This window comes from Pan paniscus, chromosome 7 (genome assembly GCF_029289425.2).
Source record: "Pan paniscus chromosome 7, NHGRI_mPanPan1-v2.0_pri, whole genome shotgun sequence".
Classification (NCBI taxonomy): Eukaryota; Metazoa; Chordata; class Mammalia; order Primates; family Hominidae; genus Pan; species Pan paniscus.
Window position 1 is genome coordinate 40,523,994 of NC_073256.2, and position 14,652 is coordinate 40,538,645.

Here is a 14,652-nt window from a genome sequence, read left to right on the forward strand (position 1 = left end):
TTTTTAGTTTTTTGAGAAATCTCCTTACTTCTCTCCATAATGGAAATCAGTATCCAAATGAAAGGAGGGATATCTGCACGCCCTTGTTTACTGCAGCACTATTCCAAGAGCCAAGATATGGAATCAACCTAAGTGTCCATCAACAGGTGAATGGAAAAAGAAAATGTGGTACCTATACACAATGGAATATATCCAGCCATAAAAAAAATATGGAAGCCCTGTCATTTGCAGCAATATGGGTGGAACTGGAGGTCATTATGTTATGTGAAACAAGCCAGACACAAAAAGACAAATTTCACATGTTCTCACTCATGTGAGAGCTAAAAAAAAAAAAAAAAAAAAATGTAGAATTAATGGGAGTAGAGAGTAGAATGATGGTTACTAGAGGCTGGGAAGTGGGGGCGGGGGGAGGATGAACAGAGGTTGATTAATGGGTACAAACATACTGTTTGATGGAAATAAGATAAGTTGAAATAAGAAATAAGTTGATAGTACAGTAGGGTGACTATAGTTAACAATAATTTATTGTATATTTCAAAATAGCTAGAAGAGAAGATTTGAAATGTTTCCAACACAAAGAAATGATAAATGTTTAGCCAGGCCCAGTGGCTCACGCCTGTAATCCCAGCACTTTGGGAGGCCTAGGCAGGAGGATCACTGAGGTCAGGAGTTCGAGACCAACCTGGCCAACATGGTGAAACCCCATCTCTACTAAAAATATGAAAATTAGCTGGGCATGGTGGTAAGCACCTATAAACCCAGCTACTTGGGAGGCTGAGGCAGGAGAATCGCTTGAACATGGGAGGCAGAGGTTATAGTGAGCTGAGATGGCACCACCGCACTCCAGCCTGGGTGATGAGAGTGAAACGCCATCTCCAAAAAAAAAAAAGAAAAGAAAAGAAATAATGTTGAAGGTGATGGATACCCCAGTTACCCTGATTTGCTCATTACACATTGTGTGCAAGTATCAAAATATCATATGTACCCCATAAATATGTACAATTAATATGTATCAGTTTAAAAAGTTAATGACGATGGTACCAATATTATAGCCTCATTTAGCAGATGAGGAAACTGAGGCACTGAGCTATGAATTAACACACCTGAAATCACAGAGCACAGTCCAGACTTGAACCCAGACTGTCCAGTTCCAGTGTCCCAGCTCTAGGTCATGACCTCAGGGTCATCCCCCTCCCCTGCCTCCATTTAGCCTTCACTGTGACCCCCAGCTGCAGCCTGACATCAGTGTGATTATTCACGGGGTGGGTAGCCTGGGGCCACTGAAGGCCGGTTTGCTTTGAGCACTGCTCTCCAATGAGGCTGGAAGCCCTTTGAGGGGCTGTTGTATTCACCGCGGGATGCCCAGGTCCCGCCCAATTGGCGGAATCACCGTTTGTTGAGTGAATTCTTGAACGTCTGTGCATGGCATGCATGTGCCTGCCATTTGCTCATCTTTACCACACACTTGGCTGCAATGGCTGTCACCTTCAATAGGCGCCTTGCCAGGGACAGAGAGCTCAGGGACAGCCAAGGAGACTGGAACTGCTCAGCTGGGGACAGGGACCCTAGGCGGCCCTGGCAGGCCCCCAAGACTCTCCTGGGTTGTCCTGGCCAATTCACAGGGAGGCTGACCCCAGCTTCCAGGAATAAAAGATTCTGACCTCCGTGGCAATGAGCCCCTGTCCCAGGGGTGTGCGGGAGATCCCTGGTTATCTGAGGTGTCTCCAGGGTATATCCGCTGAAACCCCACCTCCTCTTCACTGCCCACTGAGCCTGGGACCAGCTGCTGGTCACGTGCTTGGCCCTGTAGCGTCGCTAGCCGTGCTCCCCAGTGTGCTCCCCGCCCCCTGCCGCGGCGCCTCCCGGCTCACCTCCCCACCCCACCTGCCCGCTGCGGCTCTCCGCGGGAGATCTCACCGTTCTGGAGACAGGGCTCGCTCGCTCTCACTGTAGGCTGGAAGAACGGGCTGTCTGGGCCTTAGGAAATGCCCATACTGTATAAGGCATGGGGAAAAGAAAGGAAGAAAGGCAACGAACAAGAAAGAGGGCTTCCAACTGCAGCTTCCTGCCGGCTGCAGGCCTCCCTTCCTAAGCTGAGCTGAGGCTTCCTCTCCATGGGCTGGGGAGGGGGCGCCAGGAGGCCTCGGCGGGTCCGCAATTGGCCCGGACAGCTTCTCACGAAAGGTCCTGGGCCGGCATCATCAGCCTCACCTGGGAACTGGTTAGAACTACAAATTCCCTCGGCCCCACCCAGACCGACGCCAAGGGCAGCTGTGGAGTGGGGCGCGGCAATGCGCCCCTTAACAGCCCTCCAGGTGATTCTGCCGCGCAGAGGAGGAAAGAATGGGAGAAGGGAAGGGGAGAGGGAGGCGGCTTCTTTGCGGCTAATTGGACACCTGCCCTTCCCCTTCCCAGGCTTCTTAGCCCGGGCTTGGACAGCCGCCTTCCGGCCAGAGGGGATGAGGTTGCGCTGCGCTCCGGGAGCGCCGATGGCGTGACTGGCCCCGCGCGGAGCAGCGACAGTAAGGCTGTGGGGGGGGGGAGCTGGGACCTAAGCCGCGCGCACACCTCTTTCTCTGCGTCTGGTGGAGGTGCACAGAGGCTTTTGAGTCAGTCCCAAGCGCAGCCAGGTGACCTCCCCGCGGCCTTTCAAGCCTGAGCTCGGTGGACAGCTCCCTCTCCCGTGAGTCCCGCTGTCCTGTACGCGCCCGGTCGAGCCCCGGGCTGCGCGCCCCGCTAGGAGGTGGGTACTCGTCCTCCAGGAGTTGCCGGTGAGCCCTTGGCCGTGGCAGGTCCCCTCCAGCCGCGAGCGACCCCTCAGTACCTGCCGATGCCTGCTGGTCTCTGGCATCCTCCAGTCGAGGGTCAGGGTCAGGGAGCAAGGCCTCACGCGGGCGCCCTCCTTGCAGCTGCCCGGCCAGCCCGCTTCTCTGCCCGGAGCCATGAATCTCAGTAGCGCCAGTAGCACGGAGGAAAAGGCAGTGACGACCGTGCTCTGGGGTGAGTGGGGACTCAGGCTCCTTCCCAGAGACACGCCCCACCTCCGGCGCGCGGCAGCTTGGGGCGCAGGTGAGCCCCTCCTTTGGGAACGAATGGAGGGCCCCACTTCCCTCCCTTTCTCCTCCGCAGGCTGCGAGCTCAGTCAGGAGAGGCGGACTTGGACCTTCAGACCCCAGCTGGAGGGGAAGCAGAGCTGCAGGCTGTTGCTTCATACGGTAGGTGTTCCCAAAAGAGGGGAGGAAGATGGAGTCCGGGAACTTTCTGGTCCCAACAGAGGGCTATGGATTTCTCCCGTCGGCCCTCAGGCTGATGAGGGGCCTCTATTTTCAACCCCGCTCAGATTTGCTTGGGGGAGAAAGCCAAAGAGGAGATGCATCGCGTGGAGATCCTGCCCCCAGCAAACCAGGAGGACAAGAAGATGCAGCCGGTCACCATTGCCTCACTCCAGGCCTCAGTCCTCCCCATGGTGCGCCTTTCCCTGCTGGCTGGAAAACTGCTGTCAGCCTTACCCTCACCCTTGGGTGGGGATGGACACACACGAGGGTGCATTCACCCTACAGAAATGAGCCATGCCAGGGAGGTAGCACAGCCCATGCAGAAAGCCAGGGTCCAGCCCAGCTCACCCCTTCCTAGAGCTTTGTGACCTTGGGCCAGTTAAGCTGTCTGCAAAAATTACACTTTAAACCAGGGGTCCCCAACTGCTGGGCCAAGGACCAGAATTCGTCCTGTTAGGAACCGGGCAGCACAGCAGGAGGTGAGCAGCCAGCTAGCCAGCATTACCCCTGAGCCCTGCCTCCCGTCAGATCAGAGCGGCATTAGATTCTCAGAGGAGCATGAACCCTATGGTAAGCTGTGCGTGCGAGAGGTCTAGGTTGCATGCTTTTTATGAGAATCGAATGCCTGATCTGAGGTGGAGCAGTTTCATCCCAAAACCACCCCCCACTCCCACCCCATCCATGCAAAAATTGTCTTCGAGGAAACCACTCCCTGGTTCCACAATGATTGGAGACTGCTGCTTTAAACCACTCACTGCTAGTGACAGGAACATGGTCGATCTACATATTGGTTGTGCATCCAGAAATTCTCTAGTTTCTAATAACTTAAGTTTTCTATGCATATAATAATTGTGAATAATGGCAGTTTTTGCCTTTTTGTTTTTTTTTGTTTTTGTTTTTGTTTTTTTTTTTGAGATGGAGTTTCACTCTGTCACCCAGGCTGGAGTGCAGTGGTGCAATCTCAGCTCACTGCAACTTCCACCTCCCAGGTTCAAGCAATTCTCGTGCCTCAGCCTTCGGAGTAGCTGGGATTACAGGTGTGCACCACCATGCCTGGCTAATTTTTGTATTTTTAGTAGAGACGGGGTTTCACAATGTTGCCCAGGCTAGTCTCGAACTCCTGACCTCAGGTGATTCGCCCGCCTTGGCCTCCCAAAGTGCTGGGATTACAGGCGTCAGTCACCGCGCCAGGTCTTTTTTCTTTCTTTCTTTCTTTTAATCCTACTGCACTGGCTAGGCCCTGCAGTGGAATATTGGGTGAACATGAGATCAGGTCTGACGTCCTTATTTCCTTCTTGTTTTTTAAAAAAGAAGCATTTGGTAAGTATATTTTGTCAGGTTAAGGAAGTCCCCATCTAAAACCCTCTGCTTTTAAAAAATTGCTTTGCTTTGAAATCACGAAAGGGGGTTAAATTTTGCCAAATGCTTTTCTATTCATATGATTCTAGGTTCTTTAGTCCACGTGGTAAATTATATGAAGAGAATAATATCTGAGTTCCTTTGCCATTCTGGGATAAATACTACTGGTCATGTTACAAATTCTAGATTTGTTTTACTCATATATTGAGCCCTTTCTTTTACCTGTATACACATGAGGTTGGCCTATAAATGATAGTATTTAGGTGTTCAGGACATGCTAGCCTCATGCACTGAGGGTGGAGGGTTCTCTCCTATTCCCTGGAACAGTGAATGGAAGACTAGGATCAGCTGTCCTCGGAGGTTTGGGAGACCCCTCTGTCAAACTGCCCTCAGACTTACTTTCCTGTTCTATTTACACATACTTCGCAGGTGATCTCATGCAGTCCTGTGGTTTTCAAGACCATCTAAACAAATGAAGACTCAGGAACTTATTTCTGTAAACCCAGCCTCTCTTGAGCTCCAAGTCCTATATCCAACTAAATGGCTTTGATAGATATCTAATAAATATCCCAAATTTAACATGCCTAAATCCACATATTCAATTTTTATCTCTAATCCACCCGCCTCCCCTTCAACCTGATTTTCTCTCAGAAAACAGCTGTTTTTCCAGTTAGCCAGGACAAAGCTCTTTTTTTTTTTTTTTTTCCTGAGATGGAGTTTCACTCTTATCACCCAGGCTGGAGTGCAATGGTGCGTGCGCTCTCGGCTCACTGCAACCCCTGCATCCCATGTTCAAGCGATTCTCCCATCTCAGCCTCCCAAGTAGCTGGGATTACAGGCATGTTCCACTACGCCAGGCTAATTTTTGTAATTTTAGTAGAGATGGGTTTTTGCCCTGTTGGTCAGGCTGGTCTCGAGCTCCTGACCTCAGGTGATATATCCGCCTTGGCCTCCCAAAGTGCTGGATTTACAGGCATGAGCCACCACACCCAGCCAAATCCTCTTTTTTCCCACACCCATATCTGATCTACCAGCAGTCCTGTTGTCTCTGCCCCCATCTTATACCCCGATGGACCACATCTCATCATCTTCCCTGCTACCCCTGGTACAGGTGACAGTTGCCTGTGGCTCCATTTTAATTGCACGGCCTTCCACCTGGTCTACCTACCATCACATGGTCCCCTGTAGTCTATTCCAGGGTAGGCAAACTAGAGGGCTTGAATCTAGGCTGCTGCCTGGTTTTGTAAGTAGTTTTACTGGGAACACAGCCACACTCATTCGTTTGTACCCTGTCCATGGCTGCTTTTCCTCCCTAACAGCAGATTTGAGTAGTCTCCATGGAGACCATATGGTTTGCAAGCCTAAAATATTACCTTCTGGCTCTTAACAGAAAGTTTCCTGGTCTGTGCTCCACACAGTTGCCAAAAAGATTTTTTTTTTTTTTTTGAGACAGAATCTTGCTTTGATACCAGGGCTGGAATGCAGTGGCTTAATCTCGGCTCACTGCAACCTCCACCTCCTTAGGAGCCGGGACAACAGGCGCTCCCCACCATGCCCAGCTGATTTTTTTTTTTTTGTAATTTTCAGTAGAGATGGGGTTTCACCATGTTGGCCAGGATGGTCTTGAACTTCTGACTTCAAGTGATCCACCTGCCTCGGCCTCCCAAAGTGCTGAGATTATAGGCGTGAGCCACTATGCCCAGCCAAAAAGATCCTTTTAAACACAGGTTAGATCATGTGGCTTCTCTGCTCGAGTACTTAGGTCATGGCTCTCTCTCACTTGGAATAAGAGCCGAGAGTGTATTATGGCCTGCTTCGAAGCCTTTGTGTTCTGGCCTCAGCAACCTCTCTGTTTCAGGTGTGTTTTATGTCTTATGTTCCAGGTATGTATCTTTTACACAGTATGTAGCTAGATTTTGTTCTATCTGGCCAGTATAGTCTATATTCATTGTGATTGCTGATGTAATTGGATTTGTGGCATGTACTTTGTACCCCTACTTTCCTTGCTTTTTTATTTTCTTCTCCTTTTCCTATATTTTATTAGATTAATTAAAGTTCCTTTTCCCCTTCTCTACTGGTTTGGAAGTTATAGAATCTCATTCTAATTTTTTACTGTTTATCTTTAATTTTTTTAACAATCATACATGACTCAAAGTTTAGAATTAATGTTTTATGTCCTCCCAGACAATCCAAGGAGCTTTTCTGATTCTCCTCTTTTTATTTTTTTATTTTCGAAATGGAGTCTCACTTTGTTGCCCAGGCTAGAGTGCAGTGGTGCAATCTTGACTCACTGCAACCTCTGCTTCCCAGGTGATTCAAGTGATTCTCCTGCCTCAGCCTCCCAAGTAGCTGGGATTACAGTATGCACCATCATGCCCAGCTAATTTTTGTATTTTTAGTAGAGACAGGGATTCACCACGTTGGCCAGGCTGCTCTTGAACTCCTGAGCTCAGGTGATCCTCCTGCCTTGGCCTCCCAAAGTGCTGGAATTATAGGTGTGAGCTACCGCACCTGGCCTGATTCTCGTCTTTTTAACTTCAATATTATTATCAAGTGTTCTAGCTCCAACTTGTCAGCCTACTCAACACTACTCATTACTAGTACTATTGTATTTTCCAGTTAATTCTTATGTAGGTTTACTTTGTTTACCAATTAGTTTGGTTACCACTGCTTCTAGCACCCACTTCTTCCTTCTTGATCTAATTTCTTATCCTTTTTAGCAACATACTTTAGTAAGCCTGAGAATAGTAAACTTATTCAGGCTTTGTCTGGAAATATCATGATTTTGCCCTCATTCCTTCATGATGGTTTGGCTGTGTATATAATTCTAGATAGAGAGTTTCCTTCAGCTTTGAAGCTGTTCTATTCTGGTTCCCAATGTTGCTGTTGAAGTCCTCAATCTGTCTGATTATTCCCTTTTTGGAGATGTCTTTCCTCTCTGGCTTATTTTAAGATAATGTCTTTTGTTTTTATTTTCTATAGTTTTACCATGATGTGTTCAGGTGTAGATTTATTTTTTTTTGTCTGTTCAGGACTTAGGTTTTCAGATATGAGGATCTATGTCTTTGATCAATTCTGGAAAATTATTGGTTGTTTTTCCTTTGAATATTGACTGTCTTCCAGTCTCCCTAGTCCCTTTTCCAATTAGATATATGTTGGCCCTTCTCACTCTGTCCCCCGTGTTAGCTGCCCCCATGTTTCTTTAAATCTCTCCCTCTCTGCCTTATACTGGGTAATTCCTTCACAGCATTATTGATCATACTAATTCTGCTTCTGCTGGTTTTTTCTGCTTTTTAATCATTTGATCAGGTTTTCTTTTATTTTTGTTTTAAAGACAAGGTCTTGCTCTGTTGCCCAGGTTGGAGTGCAGTGGCCTGATCATGGCTCACTGCAGCCTCAAACTCCTGGGCTCAAGTGATCCTCCCACTCAGCCTCCTAAGTAGCTGGGACTACTGGCATGAGCCACCATGCCCAGCTAATGTTTATTATTTTTTTGTAGAGCTGGAGTCTCACTATGTTATCCAGGCTGGTTTCTAATTTCTGACCTCAAGCATTCCTCCCACCTCGGCCTCTCAAAGTGCTGGGATTATAGGCGTGAGCCACCATGCCCATCCTCAGCTTTGGGTGTTTTATATCTAGAAAGCTGCATTTGGTTCTTTTTCTTTTCATAATGTCTTGTTCTTATGATTATGATTCCTACTTTTATATTTACTTGGTTTTAAACATATACATATATATATATGTACATATTTCTGTATACACATATTTTAGAGACAAGATCTTGCTCTGTCGCCCAGTCTGGAGTGCATTGTTGCAATCATAGCTCACTGCAGCCTTGAACTCCTGAGTTCAAGCGATCTTCCTGCCTCAGCACCCCCGAGTAGCCTGGGCTACAGGCGTGCACCACCACACCCAGCTTTATCTGATATTTTTTTAGATCAGTGTTCTAAGTTCTTGGTCGGGCTAGTCTGCAGTCACTTGATTTCTTTCTGTTGACTCTAGCTGGATTGTTTCTTGTATGTTTTGTAATTTTATACGGTGAGCTCATCTTTAGTTTATTTTGTTTTTTTCCAAAAGAATTCGATGTGGCCTGAGTTTGGGGAGTGTTCCAACAGAATGGTTTCGTGTTTTCTTCTGCCATTTACCTCAGGAATATCATAAGCTTGGGATTTTCTGTACATTTCTTGGCTTGGCAGTACTCACTGAGTAAATTCAGACCCCATAAGTGAGAGGTACAGCTATGGGGTGTGGGTTCTCACTGGAGACTTCTTTCATTTCCATTCATGCTTTGTTGTTAGCTTCCTTTAATGGTGGCTAGGGTTTTGATTTTTGTTTTTCATTTTTGAGGAGAAGAGGGCTGGTTTGGGCTTTTGAGTCTCTAATCCTCAACACTTACCTTGGGCCTCTCACTAAGGGTACAGCCCTTGAGGGTCCTACCCTCCCCATGGTGGTCTCAGCTACAACTCTCCTCTTTGCCTGAGCCCAAGGCCTTGTCTCCTGACTGTGAAGATTTTGTTGTTGTTCTGTTGTGTTTTTTAAAGACAGTCTTGTTCTGTCGCCCAGGCTGGCATGCAGTGGCGCAATCTCGGCTCACTGCAGCCTCCGCTTCCTGGGTTCAAGCAGTTCTCCTGCCTCAGCCCCCTGAGTAGCTGGGATTACAGGTGTGCACCATCACACCTGGCTAATTTTTGTATTTTTAGTAGAAACAGGGTTTCACCATGTTGCCCAGGCTGGTCTCAAACTCCTGACCTCAAGTTATCCGCCTGCCTTGGCCTCCCAAAGTGCTTGGATTACAGGCATGAGCCACCGTGCTCGGTCTGTGTGTGAGTTTTGAAGCAAAAAATCCTGGCTGTTTTCAGGTCCATTTCGCCTCGGTTGCCGCACACCAGCTCCTGCTCCTGCCTGTCTTCATTTCTTTTTTCTTTTTTTCATTCATCACTAATCAGAAGGCATCCTGTCTTCATTTTTTATGTACGAGGATTCTTCTGTCTTACTGTTCAGCCATGCAGTAGAAACACTGAATTACATCCTCTCTGGTATTTCTAAGTGTCTCTGGCTGCAGAGTTTGTTTTCACTTATTACCTCCTGTCTGAACTTAGAATTTAGAAGCTGTAAGTTATTCACTCTAAGTCTCAGTTTCCTCCTCTGTAAAGTATCAGTACTTCCATCATGGGTTTCTTCTGAGGATTTAAATGAGATAAAGCAGATAAAATGCTTAGCAGGGTGCCTGACACGTGGCAGAAGCTCAAAACAATAAGCTATCATTGTCATTCGAGAAAATTTGGGAAGTTTGGAAAAGTATAAATACAATAAATACCTTACTATCGACTGACAATTATGGTTAGCACTTTAATATATTTTAAACCTTTATTCTTATGTATATCCATACATTATACACAAGACAAAAGTAGTACTGTAGAGGCTCTTGTCATTTATAAGTGTGATGATTGGGGTTTCACGCTCGTGTGTAAGATGTGCCTCCCACAAACCTGGTTACGAGTTGGCACATTACCTGTCTGATGTGAAGAAAGCAAGCAGCACTGTACATAAAATCGTGCATCTGCTTTCTCGTTTGATCGGTGTCTCACTCTGCCCAAGTTGCTATAACAAAATACCACAGACTGGAGGGCTTTAGCAACAGATGTTTTCTCACACTTCTGGAGGCTTTGAGGTCTGAGATCAGGGGGCCGGCATGGTTGGGTTCTGGTAAGGGTCCTCTCCCTGAGTTGCAGATGGCAGCCTTCTTGCTATGTGTTCACGTGTGGGGCAGGAGAGTGGAGAGAAAGAGAGTGAGTTCTCTAGTGTCTCTTTTTGTAAAGGTACTAGTTCTATCATGAGGGTCCCACCCTCATGACCCCAAACCTAATGACCTCCCAAGGCCTGCATTTCTAAATACTATCACACTGGAGGATAGGGCTTCAACATAGGAATTTGGAGGATGGGGGGAATAGCCATAATTTAGCCCATACTAATCAGATTCCTCTATCTGACGGCTGCCCTTCAGCTTGGAAGCCCATCTGTGAGCTTAGCAAGAATGGGATTACCAGGTTCAAATTCTTGGACAGAGCCCACCTCAGCAGGGGCTGAGTAGTGTATAGGGTTTGGGGAGGGAAATCAACTTAGTATTTCTGCCTGAGGCCAGTCCCCGAGAGGTACCAGGCCTAAGTGGCCCTGTCTTCTCTGCTTCCTCCCCCTGCAGGTCTCCATGGTAGGAGTGCAGCTTTCTCCCCCAGTTACTTTCCAGCTCCAGGCTGGCTCAGGACCCGTGTTCCTCAGTGGCCAGGAACGTTATGGTAAGTCAGAGCCTGCGATCAGGAAGGTCCGTGAGTACCGTGCTAGGCAGGGGCTCGGGACATACTAGCTACTCAAACACTGGAGGGATTCTTGAATTTTGGAAGAAAATCCCCAAAGGCAACATGACAGCCAGCAGCCTGGACTGGAAGGCAAGGGCGCTGGTCCCTGTTCTTCTTCACCTGCCATGACCTCTGTAGGCTGTAGCCCCTCACTTGTAAGCTTCAAAGAGCAGTTGTGAAGAATAAATGGGATATTCAGGAAAAGCACTCAGCGTAATATCCAGCACTAGGGAACCACTGTTCAGGATGTGGCTGCTGCAGTGATGCAGACCACAGCAACGCAGACCATAGCAGCGCGGCATGATGCTGACTCCTTCAAGGTCCCTTCAACTGGCCCTCTTTTCTGTATGATTATGCCTCATTCATCAGGGTACTCTCCTGCTAAAAAGCCTTGGCAGGTCCCACTTCTCTTAGGATAAGGTTTCAATTCTTTAGCTATTTGTTTTAGATTCTTTCCCCCCTCCTCCTCTTCCTCCCCCACTCTGCCTACCTTTAGCCTTGGCCCCAGCCCTTGCCAATATGAATCCCCCTCCTACCCAGCCAGAGCCACTTCCCCTGCCCTCTTTCTACCACCCCAGCCCTCTGCAGGGCTTTCCTAGACCCCCTACCCTACCCTGGCCTCCACTGTTGGGAGGGCCAGAAAGGGTGCCGCCCTGGACAGGTGGCAGGCAGGTAACCACTGTCAACTCCAGGCTAGGATTCCTCCAGGGCAGTGCTTGGAGCAACACGGATCACAGAATGGGAGGTGGGCATTGATTCTGTAGCTCTGAAGCTGTGCCCCTGCATCCTTTCCCATGCCATTACAGAAGCATCAGACCTAACCTGGGAGGAGGAGGAGGAAGAAGAAGGGGAGGAGGAGGAAGAGGAGGAGGAAGATGATGAGGATGAGGATGCAGATGTATCTCTGGAGGAAAGCCCTGTCAAACAAGTCAAAAGGCTGGTGCCCCAGAAGCAGGCGAGCGTGGCTAAGGTGGGGGAAGGAGCGTGGCTGTTTGGAAGGAAGTGGTACCCCTACAGAAGCACTTAAGAGGGGTGGGCCACCGGAAGCCTGGGCCAGCCTCCTAGAATGAGTGTACAGGATGGGCCAAGGCCACCTCAGCTAGTTCTGGCCAGGAGCTCAGCGGGGACCTTGTGGATTTTGGGAATCTGTTCTGGCTCTGGACTTTGTCTGAACTCTCATAATACACTGTTTTTTGGTTCCCAGAAAAAAAAGCTGGAAAAAGAAGAGGAGGAAATAAGGTAACTCTTTCTACCTATTAAATTAGCCAAAGTCTCCAGCTGAGATATACAGTGTTAGAAAGAATACTGTGCTGTTGGGATGTACGTGTACAAATGTACACACGGTGTGTCTACCTGCACTCGCAGGCACATGGGTATGGAAGTGCTGAAGGGTGGCATCACCTTTCTGGAAGAGCATTACAACGTTCTTATCTTGGGATCTAATTCCACTGAAGGCAATTCCTTCCACAGAATTCCATCCAAATTTCAGGGGAAATTACCTGCACTAAGATGCTTCTCACGGCCAGGCTTGGTGGCCCACGCCTGTAATCCCAGCACTTTGGGAGGCTAAGGCAGGCAGATCACTTGAGGTCAGGAGCTCGAGACTAGCCTGGTCAACATGAGGAAACCCTGTCTCTACTAAAAACACAAAAATTAACCGAGCCTGGTGGCATTCTTGTAATCCCAGCTACTCAGGAGGCTGAGGCATGAGAATTGCTTGAGCCCGGGGAAAAGTTGCAGTGAGCCGAGATCGTGCCACTGCGCTCCAGCCTGGATGACAGAGCGAGACTCAGTCTGAAAAAACAAAATTTTAAAAAGACGCTTATGGCATTATTTGAATAGTGAAAAAATGGAAGCATTCTAAATGTCTACCAATATAACAATTGACTAAGCTACATCCCTCTTCTCAATGGAATATTACATAATGCTTATGAAGAATATAGCAACCTGGAAAGTATGTGTATAGTTTTGGTTTGTTTGTTTAATGAGACAGGGTTTTGCTCTGCCACCCAGGCTGGAGTGTGATGGCACAATCATGGCTCACTGCAGCCTTAGCTTCCTGGGCTCAAGCAATCCTCCCACCTCAGCTTTCCAAGTAGCTAGGACTATAGGCACGTGCCACTATGCATGGCTAACTTTTAAGTTTTGTGTAGAGACAGGGTCTTTCTATGTTGCCCAGGCTGATCTCAAACTCCTGACCTCAAGCAATCCTCCTGCCTCAGCCTCCCAAAGCATTGGAATTACAAGTGTGAGCCTCTGCACCTGATAAGAATATTGATAGTTCATACAGCAAGACATAAAGTCATTTTTATTTTATTTCACATATTTTTTAAAAGAGTTTGACCAGGCCGGGTACGGTGGCTCACGCCTGTAATCCCAGCACTTTGGGAAGCCAAGGTGGGAGGATCACTTGAGGTCAGGAGTTCAAGACCAGCCTTGCCAACATAGCAAAACCCTGTCTCTACTAAAATACAAAATTCAGCTGGGCGTGGTGGCATGTGCCTGTAATCCCAGCTACTCGGGAGGCTGAGGCAGGAGAATCACTTAGACCCGGAATGCGAAGGATGCCGTGAACCAAGATCACACCACTGCACACCAGCCTGGGCAACAGAGCAAGACTCCATCTCAAAAAAAAAAAAAAAAGTTTGACCAAGAAAAAAATAATAACCCTGAAAGAAAATACACCAAAATGTTTAGTGTGGGCAGTAAAGAAAACTATAAGTAATGTATTTTCTTGTCTATTTGCTATATTTTGTACAAAATGGTTAATGTTTTATAATGAAAAAGACATTTGTGGGCCAGGTGTGGTGGTGCACACCTGCAGTCCCAGCTTCTCAGGAGGCTGAGGCAGGAGGATCACTCGAGCCCAGGAGGTCGAGGCTGCAGTGAGCTGTGATAGTGTCACTGCACTCCAGCCTGGGCAACAGAACCAGACTCCATCTCAAAAACAAAACAAAACAAAAGACATTTGTGATAACTAAATGAAGATGGAAGCCTAAGGAAAACACATATGCGTATGCATGCACACACACACACATCCCTTTGTTTAAAGAGTCCGAGTGGTCCCCAGGAGGAGCAGCCAGGCTTGCTTTCCAGGGTGGGCACTGGGAGGGCCACGCCGCTGGTCTGGAGCTGAGCTCTCTCCTTGACCCCAATCCCACTCCTGCTCCGCTCCACCCTGTTGCAGAGCCAGCGTTAGAGACAAGAGCCCTGTGAAAAAGGTGAGTAGGACCAGAGGGCTGTGGCCCTTGGGACAGGCGAGTATTCTCTGGAGGGGGCTGCCTGGTATGGAGAAGGGAATGGGACCCTGGAGCCCTGCCTTCCCTCCACAGGCCAAAGCCACAGCCAGAGCCAAGAAGCCAGGATTCAAGAAATGAGGAGCCACGCCTTGGGGGGCACGGTGCAAAGTGGGCCTTCCCTGGGCTGTGCTGCAGGCACAGGGTGCCCCTGTCCAGCCCCTTCATCTGTGTCTGAATGTAACAGGGGTGTTGCGGGGGCAACATGAGAGCCCCTCACCCCCAACTCTCCACTTTCAGGAGGCCCCCAGTGAAGAGCCCCACCTCGGGGTCACAATAAAGTTGCCTGGTCAGGACTTTCCTTCTCTTCCCTGGAGCCAGCCTCCTTGTCCGCTGCACCAGCCCAAGTGCCCGGCAGAGGGCAGCCTT

At 48.4% G+C, this 14,652-nt stretch overlaps 1 protein-coding gene and 1 non-coding gene across 19 annotated transcripts; both read left to right on the forward strand.

Annotated features, from left to right (window-relative positions):
- Positions 1 to 1,800: 1,800 nt before the first annotated feature.
- Positions 1,801 to 14,590, forward strand: NPM2 (nucleophosmin/nucleoplasmin 2). 18 transcript variants are annotated; one of them, XM_034965776.2, is made up of 9 exons: positions 1,817 to 2,315; positions 2,416 to 2,522; positions 2,910 to 3,000; positions 3,130 to 3,215; positions 3,341 to 3,466; positions 10,834 to 10,927; positions 11,794 to 11,957; positions 12,192 to 12,226; positions 14,320 to 14,590. In XM_034965776.2, exons 3-9 carry the CDS (start codon positions 2,943 to 2,945, stop codon positions 14,459 to 14,461), a joined length of 705 nt encoding a protein of 234 aa, XP_034821667.1. In that variant the 5' UTR covers positions 1,817 to 2,315; positions 2,416 to 2,522; positions 2,910 to 2,942; the 3' UTR covers positions 14,462 to 14,590. The 18 variants fall into 18 exon arrangements, with proteins under 18 accessions (XP_034821661.1, XP_054972331.1, XP_034821657.1 ...); XM_008977271.4 differs by lacking the exon at positions 2,416 to 2,522 and adding an exon at positions 14,175 to 14,208 and having other exon boundaries at positions 1,823 to 2,315; XM_055116356.2 differs by lacking the exons at positions 2,416 to 2,522; positions 3,341 to 3,466 and adding an exon at positions 14,175 to 14,208 and having other exon boundaries at positions 1,809 to 2,315.
- On the forward strand, positions 10,054 to 10,156 carry LOC112440783 (small nucleolar RNA U13). The gene has a single exon (XR_003028794.1). It is a non-coding gene; the product is annotated as a small nucleolar RNA U13 (small nucleolar RNA).
- Positions 14,591 to 14,652: the final 62 nt, after the last annotated feature.

What these genes read in the sequence shown, in the direction of transcription:
- NPM2 (XM_034965765.2), top strand. Translation starts at nt 2,115, where the DNA reads ATGGGCTGGGGAGGGGGCGCCAGGAGGCCTCGGCGGGTCCGCAATTGG. An exon ending in GCAGGCTGTTGCTTCATACG is followed by an intron (nt 3,216 to 3,340) that starts GTAGGTGTTCCC and finishes AACCCCGCTCAG; the next exon opens with ATTTGCTTGGGGGAGAAAGC. An exon ending in AAAGAAGAGGAGGAAATAAG is followed by an intron (nt 12,227 to 14,319) that starts GTAACTCTTTCT and finishes TTCCCTCCACAG; the next exon opens with GCCAAAGCCACAGCCAGAGC.